Consider the following 14,587-nt stretch of genomic DNA (forward strand, 5'->3'; position numbering starts at 1 on the left):
AGACGGAGAAACGGTAGTGGTATTCAATAGTAGGCCTTCTCCAAGATTTCAAATATTGTTCTCTTTTTTAAATATTTTTGTTGTCAAAATCAATTACACATTACAATTGCATTGTAGTATAACGTCGTAACATTCCACATTTCAGTATAAAAAAAGGTCACAAGTTCAAAAAACAATTGCCATACATCTACACATTCACATATTACCTATCACTATGTTCAAATCAATATTCCATATAATCTGAGGTTATTCAATCAGTAGTATTTAGCAGAAAAATATATTTGCATTGTAAAAACCATCAAGAGGCTACATATACATATATATATATTTGCAAATAAATTCATAAAAAATCCTACAATATGATTTTCTGTATTTCTTTCCCTCATTTTGTGTCATAGTTGAAGTGTACCTATGATGAAAATTACAGGCCTCTCATCTTTTTAAGTGGGAGAACTTGCACAATTGGTGGCTGACTAAATACTTTTTTGCCCCACTGTACATTTTTTGCCCCACATTGTCTTGAATGGGTATTTCACTTGGGCTCTTATGACATTTCTGGTGTCCCTCGTTCAAAATATTCTGCCTGTAGCTATGCAAAATGAGATTGATGTCCATAGTCTATTGTGTGTTGCTCACTCGGGGTCTCTTCTGGAATGCAGGCAAACTCTCTCTGGAGGAGTTCATCAAAGGTGCCAAGAGTGACCCTTCCATCGTCCGGCTCCTGCAATCTGACCAGGGAACCTCTCACTAGTTCTGAAGACAAAATGGACAACCACACACAGTTCTGAACACAGGAAAGCGGACAGATGGACCCTGTATCATCCCCCATCCAACACACACAACCACACAGTTCACACGAGAAAGAGGTTCAGTTGTCATTACAACACTCATACCTTATTCCATGTATTATTGTTTACATTAGCAGTAGTTCCCTAGCCTGATTCCAGATCTGTTTGTGCTTTCTTGTCATCTCCATGCAAACACATCTGAGACCAAACTAGCAGTTTCCCATATCCCAATACAGCAGTCTGAAAAATGCTTCCTACAGCGAATGTTTTCCGTTATGAAACATCCCATTCTGCATCCACAGTACCACTGATAGACTCTTACATTTCCTTGCAAATGTTTAAATGCTTAAGGTTTTATTTTTACTTGCCTTACTTCAGTCAACGTGAAGTGCTTAATAATCTTTATTTGTACTGAATGTATTACACTTGTATGTATTATGGACGTGTTACGGTAAGAAGAAATCAACCAAAACTAATATTTTGTATATTAACCATCCTGAGTCTTATTGTAATATTAGCTAGGAACAAGAGTTTTTCACAATGTACAGGTATTTCGAAAATTAACTTTTTATTGCCCCCAACTGTACAGGCAGTTCCAGTATCTTGTCATCTTTTGCAGTCACTGGTTTGTTTAACTCCAAAGGAACTAACTTCCAATAAGGAAACACTGGGGATATGCACCCTGAAGACTACACTGCAAATGTGTGCGTTCCCTTAGCGCCGTTTTTAGCTTGCTCCACCAGAAGCATCAGAAGAGGGAAGAAAAAACAATCAACTATCAGTTGTTCACTTCTCACACACGTCTTTGTGCTAGAAGTAGACTTGTACTGTAAAGAGATTATGCAACACAAGCCTCTGTGAAATGCTGCTTCTATGGTTTCTGTAGCTAGCGTGTCCATTACAGGCGACTAAAGTCCGAAGAACATATGCAACCTTTGCAGTCTAGTTTCAGGGTTAGAGATTCACTACGGCCATGGCTGTGAATGACCTCTATCCCTGTGGAGTTAAACGAACCGGTATCTGCAAAAGATGACAACATACTGTTTTTAATACACTGGAACTACCAGTACAGTTGGGGACCATAAAATTGTATTTTTCAAAATACCTGTGCTACAGCAATGGTACATTGTTAAAGTGAGAAACTCAATTATTTTGTGTTCCTAGCTAAAATGACATTGACAGTGAAGCTGGTCATTTCCCAACACAGAATACACATACATAATGATGAAACAGTATTCTCTTTTTATTTTGTAACAAAAATGTCATTTTGTTTTCACACAATCTAAATAAAGTTTTGTAAGAAAAACAAGAAGTCCCACGGTATTGCCCTTTGTCCTGCACAGACACCGACGTTCTCACCGACAGAATAAAATACAAATACGACAACTAAATCCACCAAATATATATAGTCACATCAGGCCGGGCATGAAAGTGAAATCGAATACAACCATGTCTGATTAGCTTGACGTCAAACAAGGAAGAGGGGACGGTTGCAAAGAGGAATGTTCCAATTGGACAGCCATATCCAGAAAACCCTCAACTCTTTCCAAAAAGGTAGGGCATAATTAATGCAGTGACTAATATTCAGCAGGTCTGTGAGGCGGAGTCTTAGACATCGACAGCTCATAAGTATTTTACCTATCCAGGCGTTGCAATATCTAAGCAGTGGAACTCGGCCGATGTGAGAAGCTGCAGGTGACTTTCTGACCCTGTTCAATTCACAGGAGGTTGGTGGCATCTAACTTGGGGAGGACGGGTTCACAGTAATGGTTGGAACGTTATAAGTCGAATGGTATCGAACTCAAAAACATGGTTGTAACGTTACAGCTATTATTATGAGCCAACCTCCCCTCAGCAGCCTCCTGTGGTTCAATTACTTCAGCAATGCATTCTTGCGTCTTTCCAACCTTCTTTGAAGTACTCACAGATCTGAATTTGTTGGACTGATGAAAGTAAACGGGTGGTAAGCTTCCAAACACCTCTAATCGCTTATAGATCTGTGTTAACTGAAGGAAACAGGGAAGAATGCATTTCTCAACAGGGCCACACTCTCTTAAATTTCTTTTATCTTCTGGGATATTTCAGTAACAGGGCGACCCAGTCTCCAACTTGCTCCACGGGAGAGAAGAGACGGGCCACGCCGAGGTAGACCAGACAGACAAGATGTCGTCAAACCGGAACGCTGGGCTCACAACTCGTCCTTGCCAAAGTTGTCGTCTAGGTCCACGTCACTCAGGTCGTAGTCATCCTCCACGGGAAGCTGGGGATAAAAGAGGAGAGAGAGAGGGAGAGAGAGGATTGAGGACTGGGCAGGCAAACAATAACATATTCATTAGAAACCAAACATAAGAAAGCGAACCAAAACTTGAAGGGGTTAACTTTTTTGCACAATTTATTCTGTTCCTATTCTGTTCCCAAATATTCCCAATGATGTGCATAAATGAATAAGACCCTGTGGTGTATTCATTGGGGTGAAACTATTATCTTGGACATACCATCATAATGGTTCTACACTATCTCTATCTGGATGTTCTGTAACGTTACATCGTCATGAACTGGCCCGAGGCAAGACTTGGGTAAAGCTCAAATCACCTAGTCCAGCCAAAACTGTATTATTGTACGAGGACCTCGGAGGATCACATACACCCTGTGACCTTTGACCACTCCCACTCACCTCTCCGTCTTTGCCGTCCCAGGCTTCGACAGAGTTGATATTAGGCAAAGCCCCGCCCCCGACGGTAGCAGTGGAGCCGCGGCCTACAGACAGATCCCTTAAAAAAAAAAAAAAAAAAAAAGAGAAAAGATTCCTTAGAATGATACTGTGCTGCTCACCAATTAGCTGAATCAAGTTGGAGCAAAGGCCTTTGTGACCCAGTAGCTCTCCAGGAAGAGGGTTGGGTATGGGCTACGTCCCAAATGGCACCCTATTCCCTTTATAGGCACCATTAAAGTAGTGCATTATATAGGGAATAGGGTGCCATTTAGGATGCATCCATGGTCTATACTATACTGTGTAAAACACTAAATGGGCGCCCCTACCTGAGGAACTCGTGAATGCCAGTCTCGCTGAACGAGCCCTTGAGCAGGGCGAACTTCATCTTGCGGGCGTTGATGGCCGCCATGGCAGGGTAGCCGAACCCTCCAATGCCCAGTGACGCCTCCAGCTCCATCTGAACACCAGCCTCAGTCCACAGCCAGCTAGAGAGAGAAGACTTGCATTGCTAATCGGCAAATCCACAAATCCTATTGAGTACTAACATAGGATAAAATAACTTGTATATCAGTCAGTCTGCTCAGTCGGTGATGCAAATGCAACTCAAATGCAGGCTCTTTCTATATACTGACCCCCACATCTTCTTCTTGTACTTCTCTGCCATCTTCATCATCACTTCCAGGTAGCCATTCCTGCCTGCTGCACCTGCAACGAGTCAAGAAAGGGACAGGTCAGTTTTGTACAGATCCAAAACGGCAAATATCAATGAACCGTCATGAGGTACAACGCCACGTGCCATATCAAACAGCCTGAGAATAAAAGCATGAACGTGAGCAGGTGACTAACTGAAGAGAGTAGTTCCATCTAACCTGTGTCCAGGATGTGGGGCAGCACAGCAATGACACAGAGCTGGTAATCATCACAGGTCTTCTTCAGGACATCTGCATTAAGGATCTGAGAGTCACACACACACACATTCAGAATCTGTCTGTCAGAAGAAAAACACACTAAACGTCAAAGTTAGAAGACATCCATTTAAAATATGTTATTGTTCTAATTAACTTTCAGCCGGAGAGCATAAAACAATAACGGTGTAACGGTTCACCAAACCCACAGTTCAGTACTTTGATGTTCTAGGGGTCACGGTTCGGGTGTGGTACAGCGGAAAAATGAAATTCCAACAGTTATTGTAGTTAATTGTAGTTTAGTTGGCTAAATTAAAAAGCACCCTATTTCTGGCCCAAGTACAGTTTCTGTGATATCATTCACGAAGTCACCGGCATTGTCTGTTGTGACAGGGGTCATTAAATTGGGCCTCTGTTAAAGTTTATAAAGTTGGACCCGTTCCGAAATGGACGTCGGGCTTTCCCACCAGAACAAATATGCATTAATACATTTTTCAATATAGAGACCCGTTCCGAACAGGCCCGAGGACGACCAGTTTCGTATAGACATGTTGTGTCGTCAACATAGCATTATAAATATTCACTTACCTTTGATGATCTTCATCAGAATGCACTCCCAGGAATCCCAGTTCCACAAAAAAATGTTTGATTTGTTCGATAAAGTTCATAATTCATGTCCATATACCTCCTTTTGTTAGGGCGTTTGGTAAACAAACGCAAACGCGTGTGTGTTTCCAGCGGAAAGGTCGGACATAAAGTCCAAAAAGTTATATTACTGGTCGTAGAAACATATCAAACGAAGTATAGAATACATCTTTAGGATGTTTTTAACATAAATCTTCAATAATGTCCCAACCGGAGAATTCCTTTGTCTGTAGAAAAGCAATGGAACGCGAGGTAACCTTCACATGACTGCGCATCACAAGCTCGTGGCTGCTGGCATACCTCTGACTCATTCCCCTCTCATTCAGCCCCCCTTCACAGTAGAAGCCTGAAACAACATTCTAAAAACTGCTGACATCTAGTGGAAGCCTTAGGAAGTGCAAGATGACCAATATCCCACTATCTTCAATAGGGGCCATGTTGAAAAACTACAAACCTCAGATTTCCAACTTCCTCATTGGATTTTTTCTCAGATTTCTGCCTGCCATATGAGTTCTGTTATACTCACAGACATCATTCAAACAGTTTTAGAAACTTCCGAGTATTTTCTATCCAATACTACTAATAATATGCATATATTAGCATCTGGGACTGAGTAGCAGGCAGTTTACTCTGGGCACGCTTTTCATACAAAAGTGAAAATGCTGCCTCTATCCCAATGAAGTTAACTAACCTCCAGATGAGCTTCAATGCCATACAACTCTCTTTCCGTGGCCTCCAACTGCTCTTAAATGCAAGCTAAACTAAATGCATACTCTTCAACTGATCGCTGCCCACACCTACCCACCCATCCAGAATCACTACTCTGAACGGTTCTGACTTAAAATATGTGGACAACTACAAATATCTAGGTGTCTGGTTACACTGTAAACTCTCCTTCCAGACTCACATGAAGCATCTCCAATCCAAATTTAAATCTAGAATCGGCTTCCTATTTTGCAACAACACATCCTTCACTCATGCAGCCAAACATACCCTCGTAAAACTGATCATCCCACTGATCCTCAACTTCGACGATGTAATTTACAAAATAGCCTCCAACACTACTCAACAAATTGGATGCAGTCTATCACAGTGCCATTCGTTTTGTCACCAAAGCCCATATACTACCACATATTACCCACCACTGCGACCAGGTCGCAGTTGTAAATAAGAACTTGTTCTCAACTGACCTACCTGGTTAAACAAAGGTGAAAAAAATAAAATAATTACAAAATGACTGTAGTGGCACTTTGATGACTTGTGATTGGCGTCAACAACAAGCTGCATCTTGTTGAACAGTGGAGAACATACTATTATCTTATCTACAACTCTGTCCATCGCCATTGTAATTGACTGTGCAGCCAAAATGTTCCCAAAAGGGTGGTAGGGTAAAATAATTACGTAAAATAATAAAGGACTATTTTTATAAAGGATCTATTTTTCTCTATTTTTTTTTTTTTTTTAATATGGGGGATTGTGAATGATGCAGAAAATGACATTAATGGAAGGCACAATCTGCAATATTAAAGCTGATATACCCCCTAAAGAATATATGTTCCCAAATATGGAGATTTAAACAATTATGTAGGATCCTCTCCAATTCTGGTTTATCAATCCCACCATCTACTGGTCCCGGTTGCACCTCACAAAAGAATAGTTGGAAATCACCAATTAAGATTAGAATTTTGATTACAACGTGCGCATAGGCTGTAGTTGTTTTAACAGAACACCCTACAACGTTTTCAGTTCAGAATTTACTCATGAGGCAATGGCATACAACGCAGCGTAGGCATAGCCTATAGGCCTCGTGTTTAGATTTATATACTGAACAATAATATAAATGCAACATGTAAAGTGTTTATCCCATGTTTCATGAGCAGAAATTAAAGATCCCTGAAATGTTCTGAATGCACAAAAAGCATTGTACACAATGGGCTTACATCCCTGTTAGTGAGGATTTCTCCTTTGCCAAGATAAACCATCCACCTGACAGGTGTGGTATATCAAGAAACTGATTAAAAAGCATAATCCTTAGACAGGTGCCGGGGGCTTTACTTGCCTCATCGCACTCTAGCGACTCCTTGTGGTGGGCCTGCAGGCTGACTTCGGTCATCAGTTGTTTTCTCCGATACATTGGTGCAGCAGGCTTCCGGGTTAAGCGAGATAACTTTTTATGGCTGCAGGGGCAGTATTGAGTAGCTTGGATGAAAAGGTGCCCATTGTAAACGGCCAGCTCCTCAGTCTCAGTTGCTAATATATGCATATTATTATTAGTATTGGATAGAAAACACTAAAGTTTCCAAAACTGTCAAAATATTGTCTGTGGGTATAACAGAACTGATATTGCAGGCAAACCCTGAGGAAAATGAAAACAGGAAGTGGCTTCTATTTTGAAAACTCCATGTTCCATAGCCTCTGCTGGATTTAAAGGGATATGAACCAGATTCCTTTTCCTATTGCGTCCTCAATGTGTCAACAGTCTTCAGACATAGTTTCAGGCTTTTATTTTGAAAAATGAGCCAGAATGATAACATCGCGTCAAGTGGTCACAAGAGTTTTGCTCGCGCAACAGAATTTGGACAGCCATTGTTTTCCCCTCTCCTACTGTGAAAGACATTTGCGGTTGATATATTATCGATTATATATTTTAAAAACAACCTGAGGATTGATTATAAAAAAAAACGTTTGGCATGTTTGTGGACATTATGGAAACTATTTGGAATTTTTGTCTGCGTTGTCGTGACCGCTCTTTCCTGTGGATTTCTGAACATAACGCGACAAACAAACGGAGGTATTTTGGATATAAAAAATAATCTTTATGGAACAAACGGAACATTTGTTGTGTAACTGGGAGTCTCGTGAGTGAAAACATCTGAAGATCAAAGGTAAACGATTCATTTGATTGCTTTCTGATTTTCGCGACCAAGCTTCCTGATGCTAAGTGTACTTAATGTTTTGTAGTGCGATCGATAAATTTACACAAACGCTTGGATTGCTTTCGCTGAAAAGCATAATTTCAAAATCTGACACGACAGGTGGATTAACAAAAGGCTAAGCTGTGTTTTCCTATATTGCACTTGTGAATTCATGAATATAAATATTTCTAGTAATATTTATTGTATGTAGCGCTATGCTATTCAGCGGTTGTTGATGACACTTATCCCGATATCGGGATTGCAGCCATAACAAGTTAAGAAGCGCAGTTTGGCGGGTCATGATTTTTCGGAGGACGCATGACTCGACCTTCGAGCCCATTGGAGAGTTGCAGCGATGAGACAAGATCATAATCACGAAATTGTGGAGGAATGAAAAAAACATATACATTTGTTTTTATGCTCTCCATCAGAATAAATTATCTTATTGTACGTGCAGACACGGACTCGCAGACACGGACCTCGAGCAGTTCCGGAGGAGCTGCATTGTCGGAGAACAGGTCCAGAGCCCCGGCAATGATGTCACCTCGGGTCCTCCCCCCCTGGTAGTCCTCAGGCTCCTCCCCCTTCTTGAAGATCTTAATGGTGGGAAATCCACGGATCTGCAGATACGGAGAGAGAAACAGGACAAACCTCAGTCCATGGCCACGTTCAGTTGGCAAACTTGGTGGAACATTGCCGATAGAGATGTCATGAATAGGCGAACGTGATTCCTTAATTTCTAGATCTTTCATTCCATCTAAACTTTCTGCTGTTGTGTACAGATGAACAGACAGTGGTGCACGGCTCATCAGTGGTAAGGCTGACTGGTGTGATGTTTTGGTGGGTGTTTTCTGCTCACCCCATAGCGGCTGGCCAGACCTTGGTGCACGGTGGCATCCACTGCTCCAAGGTGGACCTTGTCCTTGGTCTGCTCCTTGACGGCCGAGGCTGCAGCCGCCCACTCAGGCTCCAGGCTCTTGCAGTGGCCACACCAGGGGGCAAAGAACTCCACTAGCCACACTTCACCACTGTTCAGAACCAGCCGGTCAAAGTTGTCGTCGGTCAGCTCCACAACATCTTTCTTACTGCCGCCGCCGCCACCACTCTAGAGAAAGACAACCACGAAGATACGTTCATTTAGACGCACCGCTTACACTCTGCTCAAAATATACATATATACAGCCTTCCGTAATTATTGGGACAGGGACACGTTGTTGTTGTTTTGGCTCTGTACTCCAGCACTTTGGATTTCAACTGGCACAATGACTGGGGTTAAAGTGCAGACTGTCAGCTTTAATTTGAGGGTATTTTCATCCATATACAGGTGAATCATTTAGAAATTACAGAACTTTTTGTACATAATCCCCCAATTTTAGGGGAACAAAATAATTGGGACAAATTAAAATATGTGTATTAAAGTAGTCAAAAGTGTAGTATTTGGTCCCATATTCCTAGCACGCAACAATTACATCAAGCTTGTGACTGACTCTACAATCACATTAAATGCATTTGCTCTTTGTTTTGGTTGTGTTTAGAAACATCTATTCTTATTTACAATAATAGTGACTCCAAAATGACACATTATTTACCATTCCTTTCTTGGGCACTAAAAAGTGTGTAGAGTCACAAGCTTGCTGTAATCATTGCGTGCTAGGAATATGGGAACAAATACCAAAAGTGGACTACTACAATACAGATAAGTGAATTTGTCTCAATACTTTTGGTCCCCTAAAAACAATGGGGGGGGGGGGGCAGTGCTGTAATTTTTATATGGTTCATCCCCTCAAATTAAAGCTATTATTAAAGATATTTTGCACTTTACCCTCATAGGCATTGTATCATTTCAAATATGAAGTGCAGAGCCAAAACAACAAATGTTTCACTGTCCAAATAATTACAGAGGGCACTGTATGTTTCAACAAAAAGAGACTTGACATGATTCTTAAAACCCACACTGTCATTTTAAAATTCTTTCAACAGGTGGCTAATTGTTGTAGGACACTGGAGTCATGTGCAATAGGGTACAACGTAGCAAAATGTTTTGTGACGGAAAAAAACAATCTGTTATTATTGGACGAGATCAGATAGTACCTCCCCATTTCTAAACATTTTCTTCCTACTTAACATGACCCAGCCTAGGTGTAAGTAGTAGTTACCTGTCTACTGTAGTCAGAGCCACCTGACCTGCCACTCATCCTGTCCTTCACCAGAGTGTGAAGAGCATTCAGGGCCCCGTCCACAATGGCCTGGCTATTGCGCCCACCTGAGGGAGGGAGAAAGATTATTAACACCAGTTTCCTAAACGCCCCACAGTTTGAAAACCACTACACTAGACACCAAAATAAAAAACAAAATAGGGATGATAAACTGAACTCGTTTCTGTTTTCCATTGCAAAACTTTTTGCTATGGGTGTGCACTAATGAATACAAACCCAGGATTGTGTTTATTAGGCACAAAAAGAAAGAAAATGGGACTGAAACAGGGAGGGACTACCTGAACCAATAAAAAAATGCAGATTTATTTATTTTTTAATTGAAAAGCTATTAGACGTGCCTTGGTAATCGTCGGGCTTGTTCTTATTGGCACCAAAGATCTTGATGGTGGGGAAGCCTTTGACACTGTACTGACCACCCAGGGAGTTGTGCTGGTCGGCGTCCACCGCACCGACCTTAACGATCCCCTGAGGGAAGAGAAAAAAGCGAGAGGTTACTGTCATTGGTATAGCTCATAGAGTGCTAGTGAGTTCCATTTGTTTTGTACTCAAAACTAGAAAGATATACACCCAGGCCATAGCAATCTCACAAAGTTATCATGAAAAGGTACACTCCGCTTATTGTGAATTCAGTTATAGTGATCAAATTGTCCTGCACAGCTGTGATCACTGTATGTGGAAAGCACTGTAATAAAACATCTTAAGTTGATCTCATTTTGGTGTAATTAAACCAAAAGACAGTGTCATAACACTGCAATAACAAATGTGCAGTTTACCTTCAAGGCTGTAGCTGTTTTCTTCCAGTCAGCAGTCAGACTCTGGCAGTGGCCACACCTGTGGAGAGAAACAGTTAAGTCTGCGGCACCAGACTACACACAGCCTGATGTAAAGACTACACACAGCCTGATGTAAAGACTACACACTGCCTGATGTAAATGGACAAAGTGAAGTCTACACAAATCCCATGCAAAGACTTTCATAACAGTCGGAGGGATAGTGAGTAATTCTGGTTTTGCATAGCCCTCCAACAGATGTTTGTTGAGACAGGATGCAATGGCTTCAAGATCATGTCAAATGGAATGTGGGTTTACTAATATATCAACTTCTTTATCATTGTCATAATTGACCCCTATAACCTGGGGGTTATTCAGTGAGGTGCCGTGATCAGAAAGCTGCAGAAATGTAATTGACACAATTCCCTATTCTGCCTGACAGACAATGTAATCCATTCTACACCAGACATTTCTATCTAAACATTTTCTAATGTTACACCCTCCTGAATGCTCCTCGGGTCTACAGTTTTGGTTGTCCCTACTTGACAGGATATTGGGATAGGGAGATTACATACAACACTAACTACTGCTTGGTGACAATTTCACTCTCGAGCAAGTGCTCAGTATTTCATTGGGCACAGGGAAGACTTGACCACTCACCAAGGTGCGTAAAATTCGATGAGCCATAGGCTGTCGCTCTGAAGAACCTCCCGGTTGAAGTTGGAGGGGTTGAGTTCAACCACATCATCGCTAGCAGAGTAGAAGCCTTGGACCATAAAGACCAGGGAACACCCCAGCAGAGCTGCTGGGAAATAGGAAGGAGCTGAATGTGAGATGCGTCTGTTCACATTGGCATATTGCATACATAAGCAAACTAACACAACAGCACAATTCCATTGTCTACAGTTCAGCAGAAAAAAATAAGTATCTATCTAGCTAGCTAGTTGGCATAGGTAGCTAGCGCTACAAAAGTTGGCACATCAAGCCAAACTGCAAATAACTATTTAACTGGTTAGTTAGCTTACAATACAGGAGCTGTTTGAGCCGTCATCAGGTATTCATTTTGCTGGTCGTCTTTTAAGCCATCCTGTAGCTGTCATTACTGTTAGTTCGTTTACAAGGCCACGAACATTCATATGGTTAGCTACAGTGAAGCAAACTGTAACCTGATTCAATAGCTAGCTAACGTAAGCAAATCTTGCACACATCGTATTATGGCCACCATGATATTAACCTAGTTATAATACAAAAACATCCGAACACAAGCTGTTTAGACTTTCTTACCAAGTAAAAGTCTCATGGTTCTCTGTGCACCTCTCCAATTTCTTGTCATGCGCACCGCTAGAAGAGAGGGCGACAAAATCTTACCGTGGCCCACGCTGATTGGTTCTCCGCAGGCTGTGTCGCTCTACGTCCAATCAGAACTCGCCGTGTAGTTCTTACCAACAGGGGGGGAAAAGGAAGGAAAATCATATTTTTTTTAAGGAACGAAGATGCTTGCTTTGCCAAAATGCTACCAGTGCAAGTCATTTAATACAATGATTTTTATTATTTTGCTGCATAAGCCGTTATCAATAAAACGTCACAATACAGTGCATAGATTTCGATTTGGGGCTGTGGGGAGCAAGGAGCCCCCTGATCTGCGAAAACCATTTTCAAGCATTGGCGGTCTGGCAATTCTGGCAAATGCCAGAAGGGCCGGACCATCTTCTATTAAGGTGGGCTGGTCAAAAATATGTATAAAAAACGTTAATTCACATTAAAAGTAAAACACCCATCATCAAAGAGAATGAAACCCGCTCTGATTCTGCCAGTCACTCAGTCAAAATCGGAAAATGGAAAGGTGATGCCTAATAAGTTAGAGACCAAATAAGTGCTTGAGGCTGATGCTGCTAAATGTGTGAAATTAACTGACTTATTTGCTAAAATGTCTGGTTCTGCTGGTTCAAGTGCTTTTTATGTCTGTGACAAATGACAGATCATCTTCTGTGGTGCAGTCGGGGTAGGAAGAAAACCACAGAGAAAGACACACTCATGCACAATGACACAGATCATGTAGCCTACTACTACTAGTTCAAATCAAATGTATTTGTCACATGCGAGTGTAGCGAAATGCTTGTGCTTCTAGTTCCGACAATGCAGTAATAACCAACTAGTAATCTAATCTAACAATTCCAAAACTACTACCTTATACACACACAAGTGTAAAGGAATAAAGAATATGTACATAAAGATATATGAATGAGTGATGGTACAGAACGGCATAGGGAAGATGCAGTAGATGGTATCGAGTACAGTATATACAGTGGGGCAAAAAAGTATTTAGTCGGCCACCAATTGTGCAAGTTCTCCCACTTAAAAAGATGAGAGAGGCCTGTAATTTCCATCATAGGTACACTTCAACTATGACAGACAAAATGAGAAAAAAAATCCAGAAAATCACATTGTAGGATTTTTTATGAATTTATTTGCAAATTATTCTTACATACAAACAGACAATGAAAGCTCTTACAATATTCAATGATTGCATTTCTCTAAAACTAGTTATTGGCAAACAAACACACACTGGCCACGAACAATGTGTTTACAATACCACGTTGGTGAAAATAGACCCAAATTATTAGGGTGAGGCACATGGGCTACTAACTGCTTACTACACAACATACACTTCATATTACTTTAGCTACAGTATACATACAGTGGGAAGAAAAACTATGTGAACCCTTTGGAATTACCTGCATTTATGTAGAAATTGGTCATAACATTTGATCTGATCTTCATCTAAGTCACAACAATAGACAAACACAGTCTGCTTTAACTAATAACACACACAAAATTATACGTTGTCATGTCTTTGTTGAACACACCATGTAAACATTCACAGTGGAGGGTGGGAAAAGTATGTGAACCCTTGGATTTAATAACTGGTTGACCTTTCTTTGGCAGCAATAACCTCAACCAAATGTTTTCTGTAGTTGCGGATCAGACCTGCACAACGGCCAAGAGGAATTTTGGACCATTCCTCTTTACAAAACTGTTTCAGTTAAGCAATATTCTTGGGATGTCTGGTGTGAACCGCTCTCTTGAGGTCATTTCACAGCATCTCAATCGGATTGAGGTCAGGACTGACTGGGTCACTCCAGAAGGAATATTTTCGTATGTTGAAGCCATTCTGTTGTTGATTTACTTCCGTGTTTTGGGTCGTTGTCCTGTTGCATCACCCAACTTCTGTTGAGCTTCAATTGGTGGACAGATAGCCTTACATTCTCCTGCAAAATGTCTTCATAAACTTGGGAATTAATTTTTGGTGTGATGTGCCTTTTTTCTCCACACTTAGTTCCATCTGTCCACAGAATATTTTGCCTGTAGCGCTGTGGGACATCAAGGTGCTCTTTTGCTGTCTTCAGACGTGCAGTAATGTTTTGTTGGACAGCAGTGGCTTCTTCCGTGGTGTCCTCCCATGAACACCATTCTTGTTTAGTGTTTTACATATCGTAGACTTGTCAACAAAGATGTTAGCATGTTCCAGAGATTTCTATAAGTCATTAGCTGACACTAGGATTATTCTTAACCTCATTGAGCATTCTGCGCTGTGCTCTTGCAGTCATCTTTGCAGGACAGACATTCCAAGGTAG

The 14,587-nt window shown here is 41.2% G+C and overlaps 2 protein-coding genes across 3 annotated transcripts in view; one reads left to right on the top strand and one right to left on the bottom strand.

The window, feature by feature from the left end:
• The window catches only part of LOC135557362 (hippocalcin-like protein 1), a 23,072-nt gene extending 20,743 nt beyond the window's left edge, over positions 1-2,329 (top strand). The window contains exon 4 of the mRNA XM_064990574.1: positions 660-2,329. Coding sequence (XP_064846646.1) covers positions 660-751 — 92 coding nt within the window. The 3' untranslated portion in view covers positions 752-2,329. The remainder of the gene's footprint in view (positions 1-659) is intronic.
• Positions 2,014-12,316, bottom strand: LOC135557360 (protein disulfide-isomerase A6-like). 2 transcript variants are annotated; one of them, XM_064990572.1, is made up of 12 exons: positions 12,237-12,316; positions 11,613-11,754; positions 10,956-11,013; positions 10,521-10,647; positions 10,123-10,229; positions 8,826-9,071; positions 8,446-8,586; positions 4,371-4,455; positions 4,134-4,206; positions 3,828-3,986; positions 3,463-3,559; positions 2,014-3,048 (listed from the first exon to the last, which is right to left on the bottom strand). In XM_064990572.1, exons 1-12 carry the CDS (start codon positions 12,283-12,285, stop codon positions 2,977-2,979), a joined length of 1,356 nt encoding a protein of 451 aa, XP_064846644.1. In that variant the 5' UTR covers positions 12,286-12,316; the 3' UTR covers positions 2,014-2,976. The 2 variants fall into 2 exon arrangements, with proteins under 2 accessions (XP_064846644.1, XP_064846643.1); XM_064990571.1 differs by having other exon boundaries at positions 11,613-11,757.
• Between the last annotated feature and the right edge of the window lie 2,271 nt (positions 12,317-14,587).

Source organism: Oncorhynchus masou, chromosome 16 (assembly GCF_036934945.1).
Source record: "Oncorhynchus masou masou isolate Uvic2021 chromosome 16, UVic_Omas_1.1, whole genome shotgun sequence".
Lineage (NCBI taxonomy): Eukaryota > Metazoa > Chordata > Actinopteri > Salmoniformes > Salmonidae > Oncorhynchus > Oncorhynchus masou.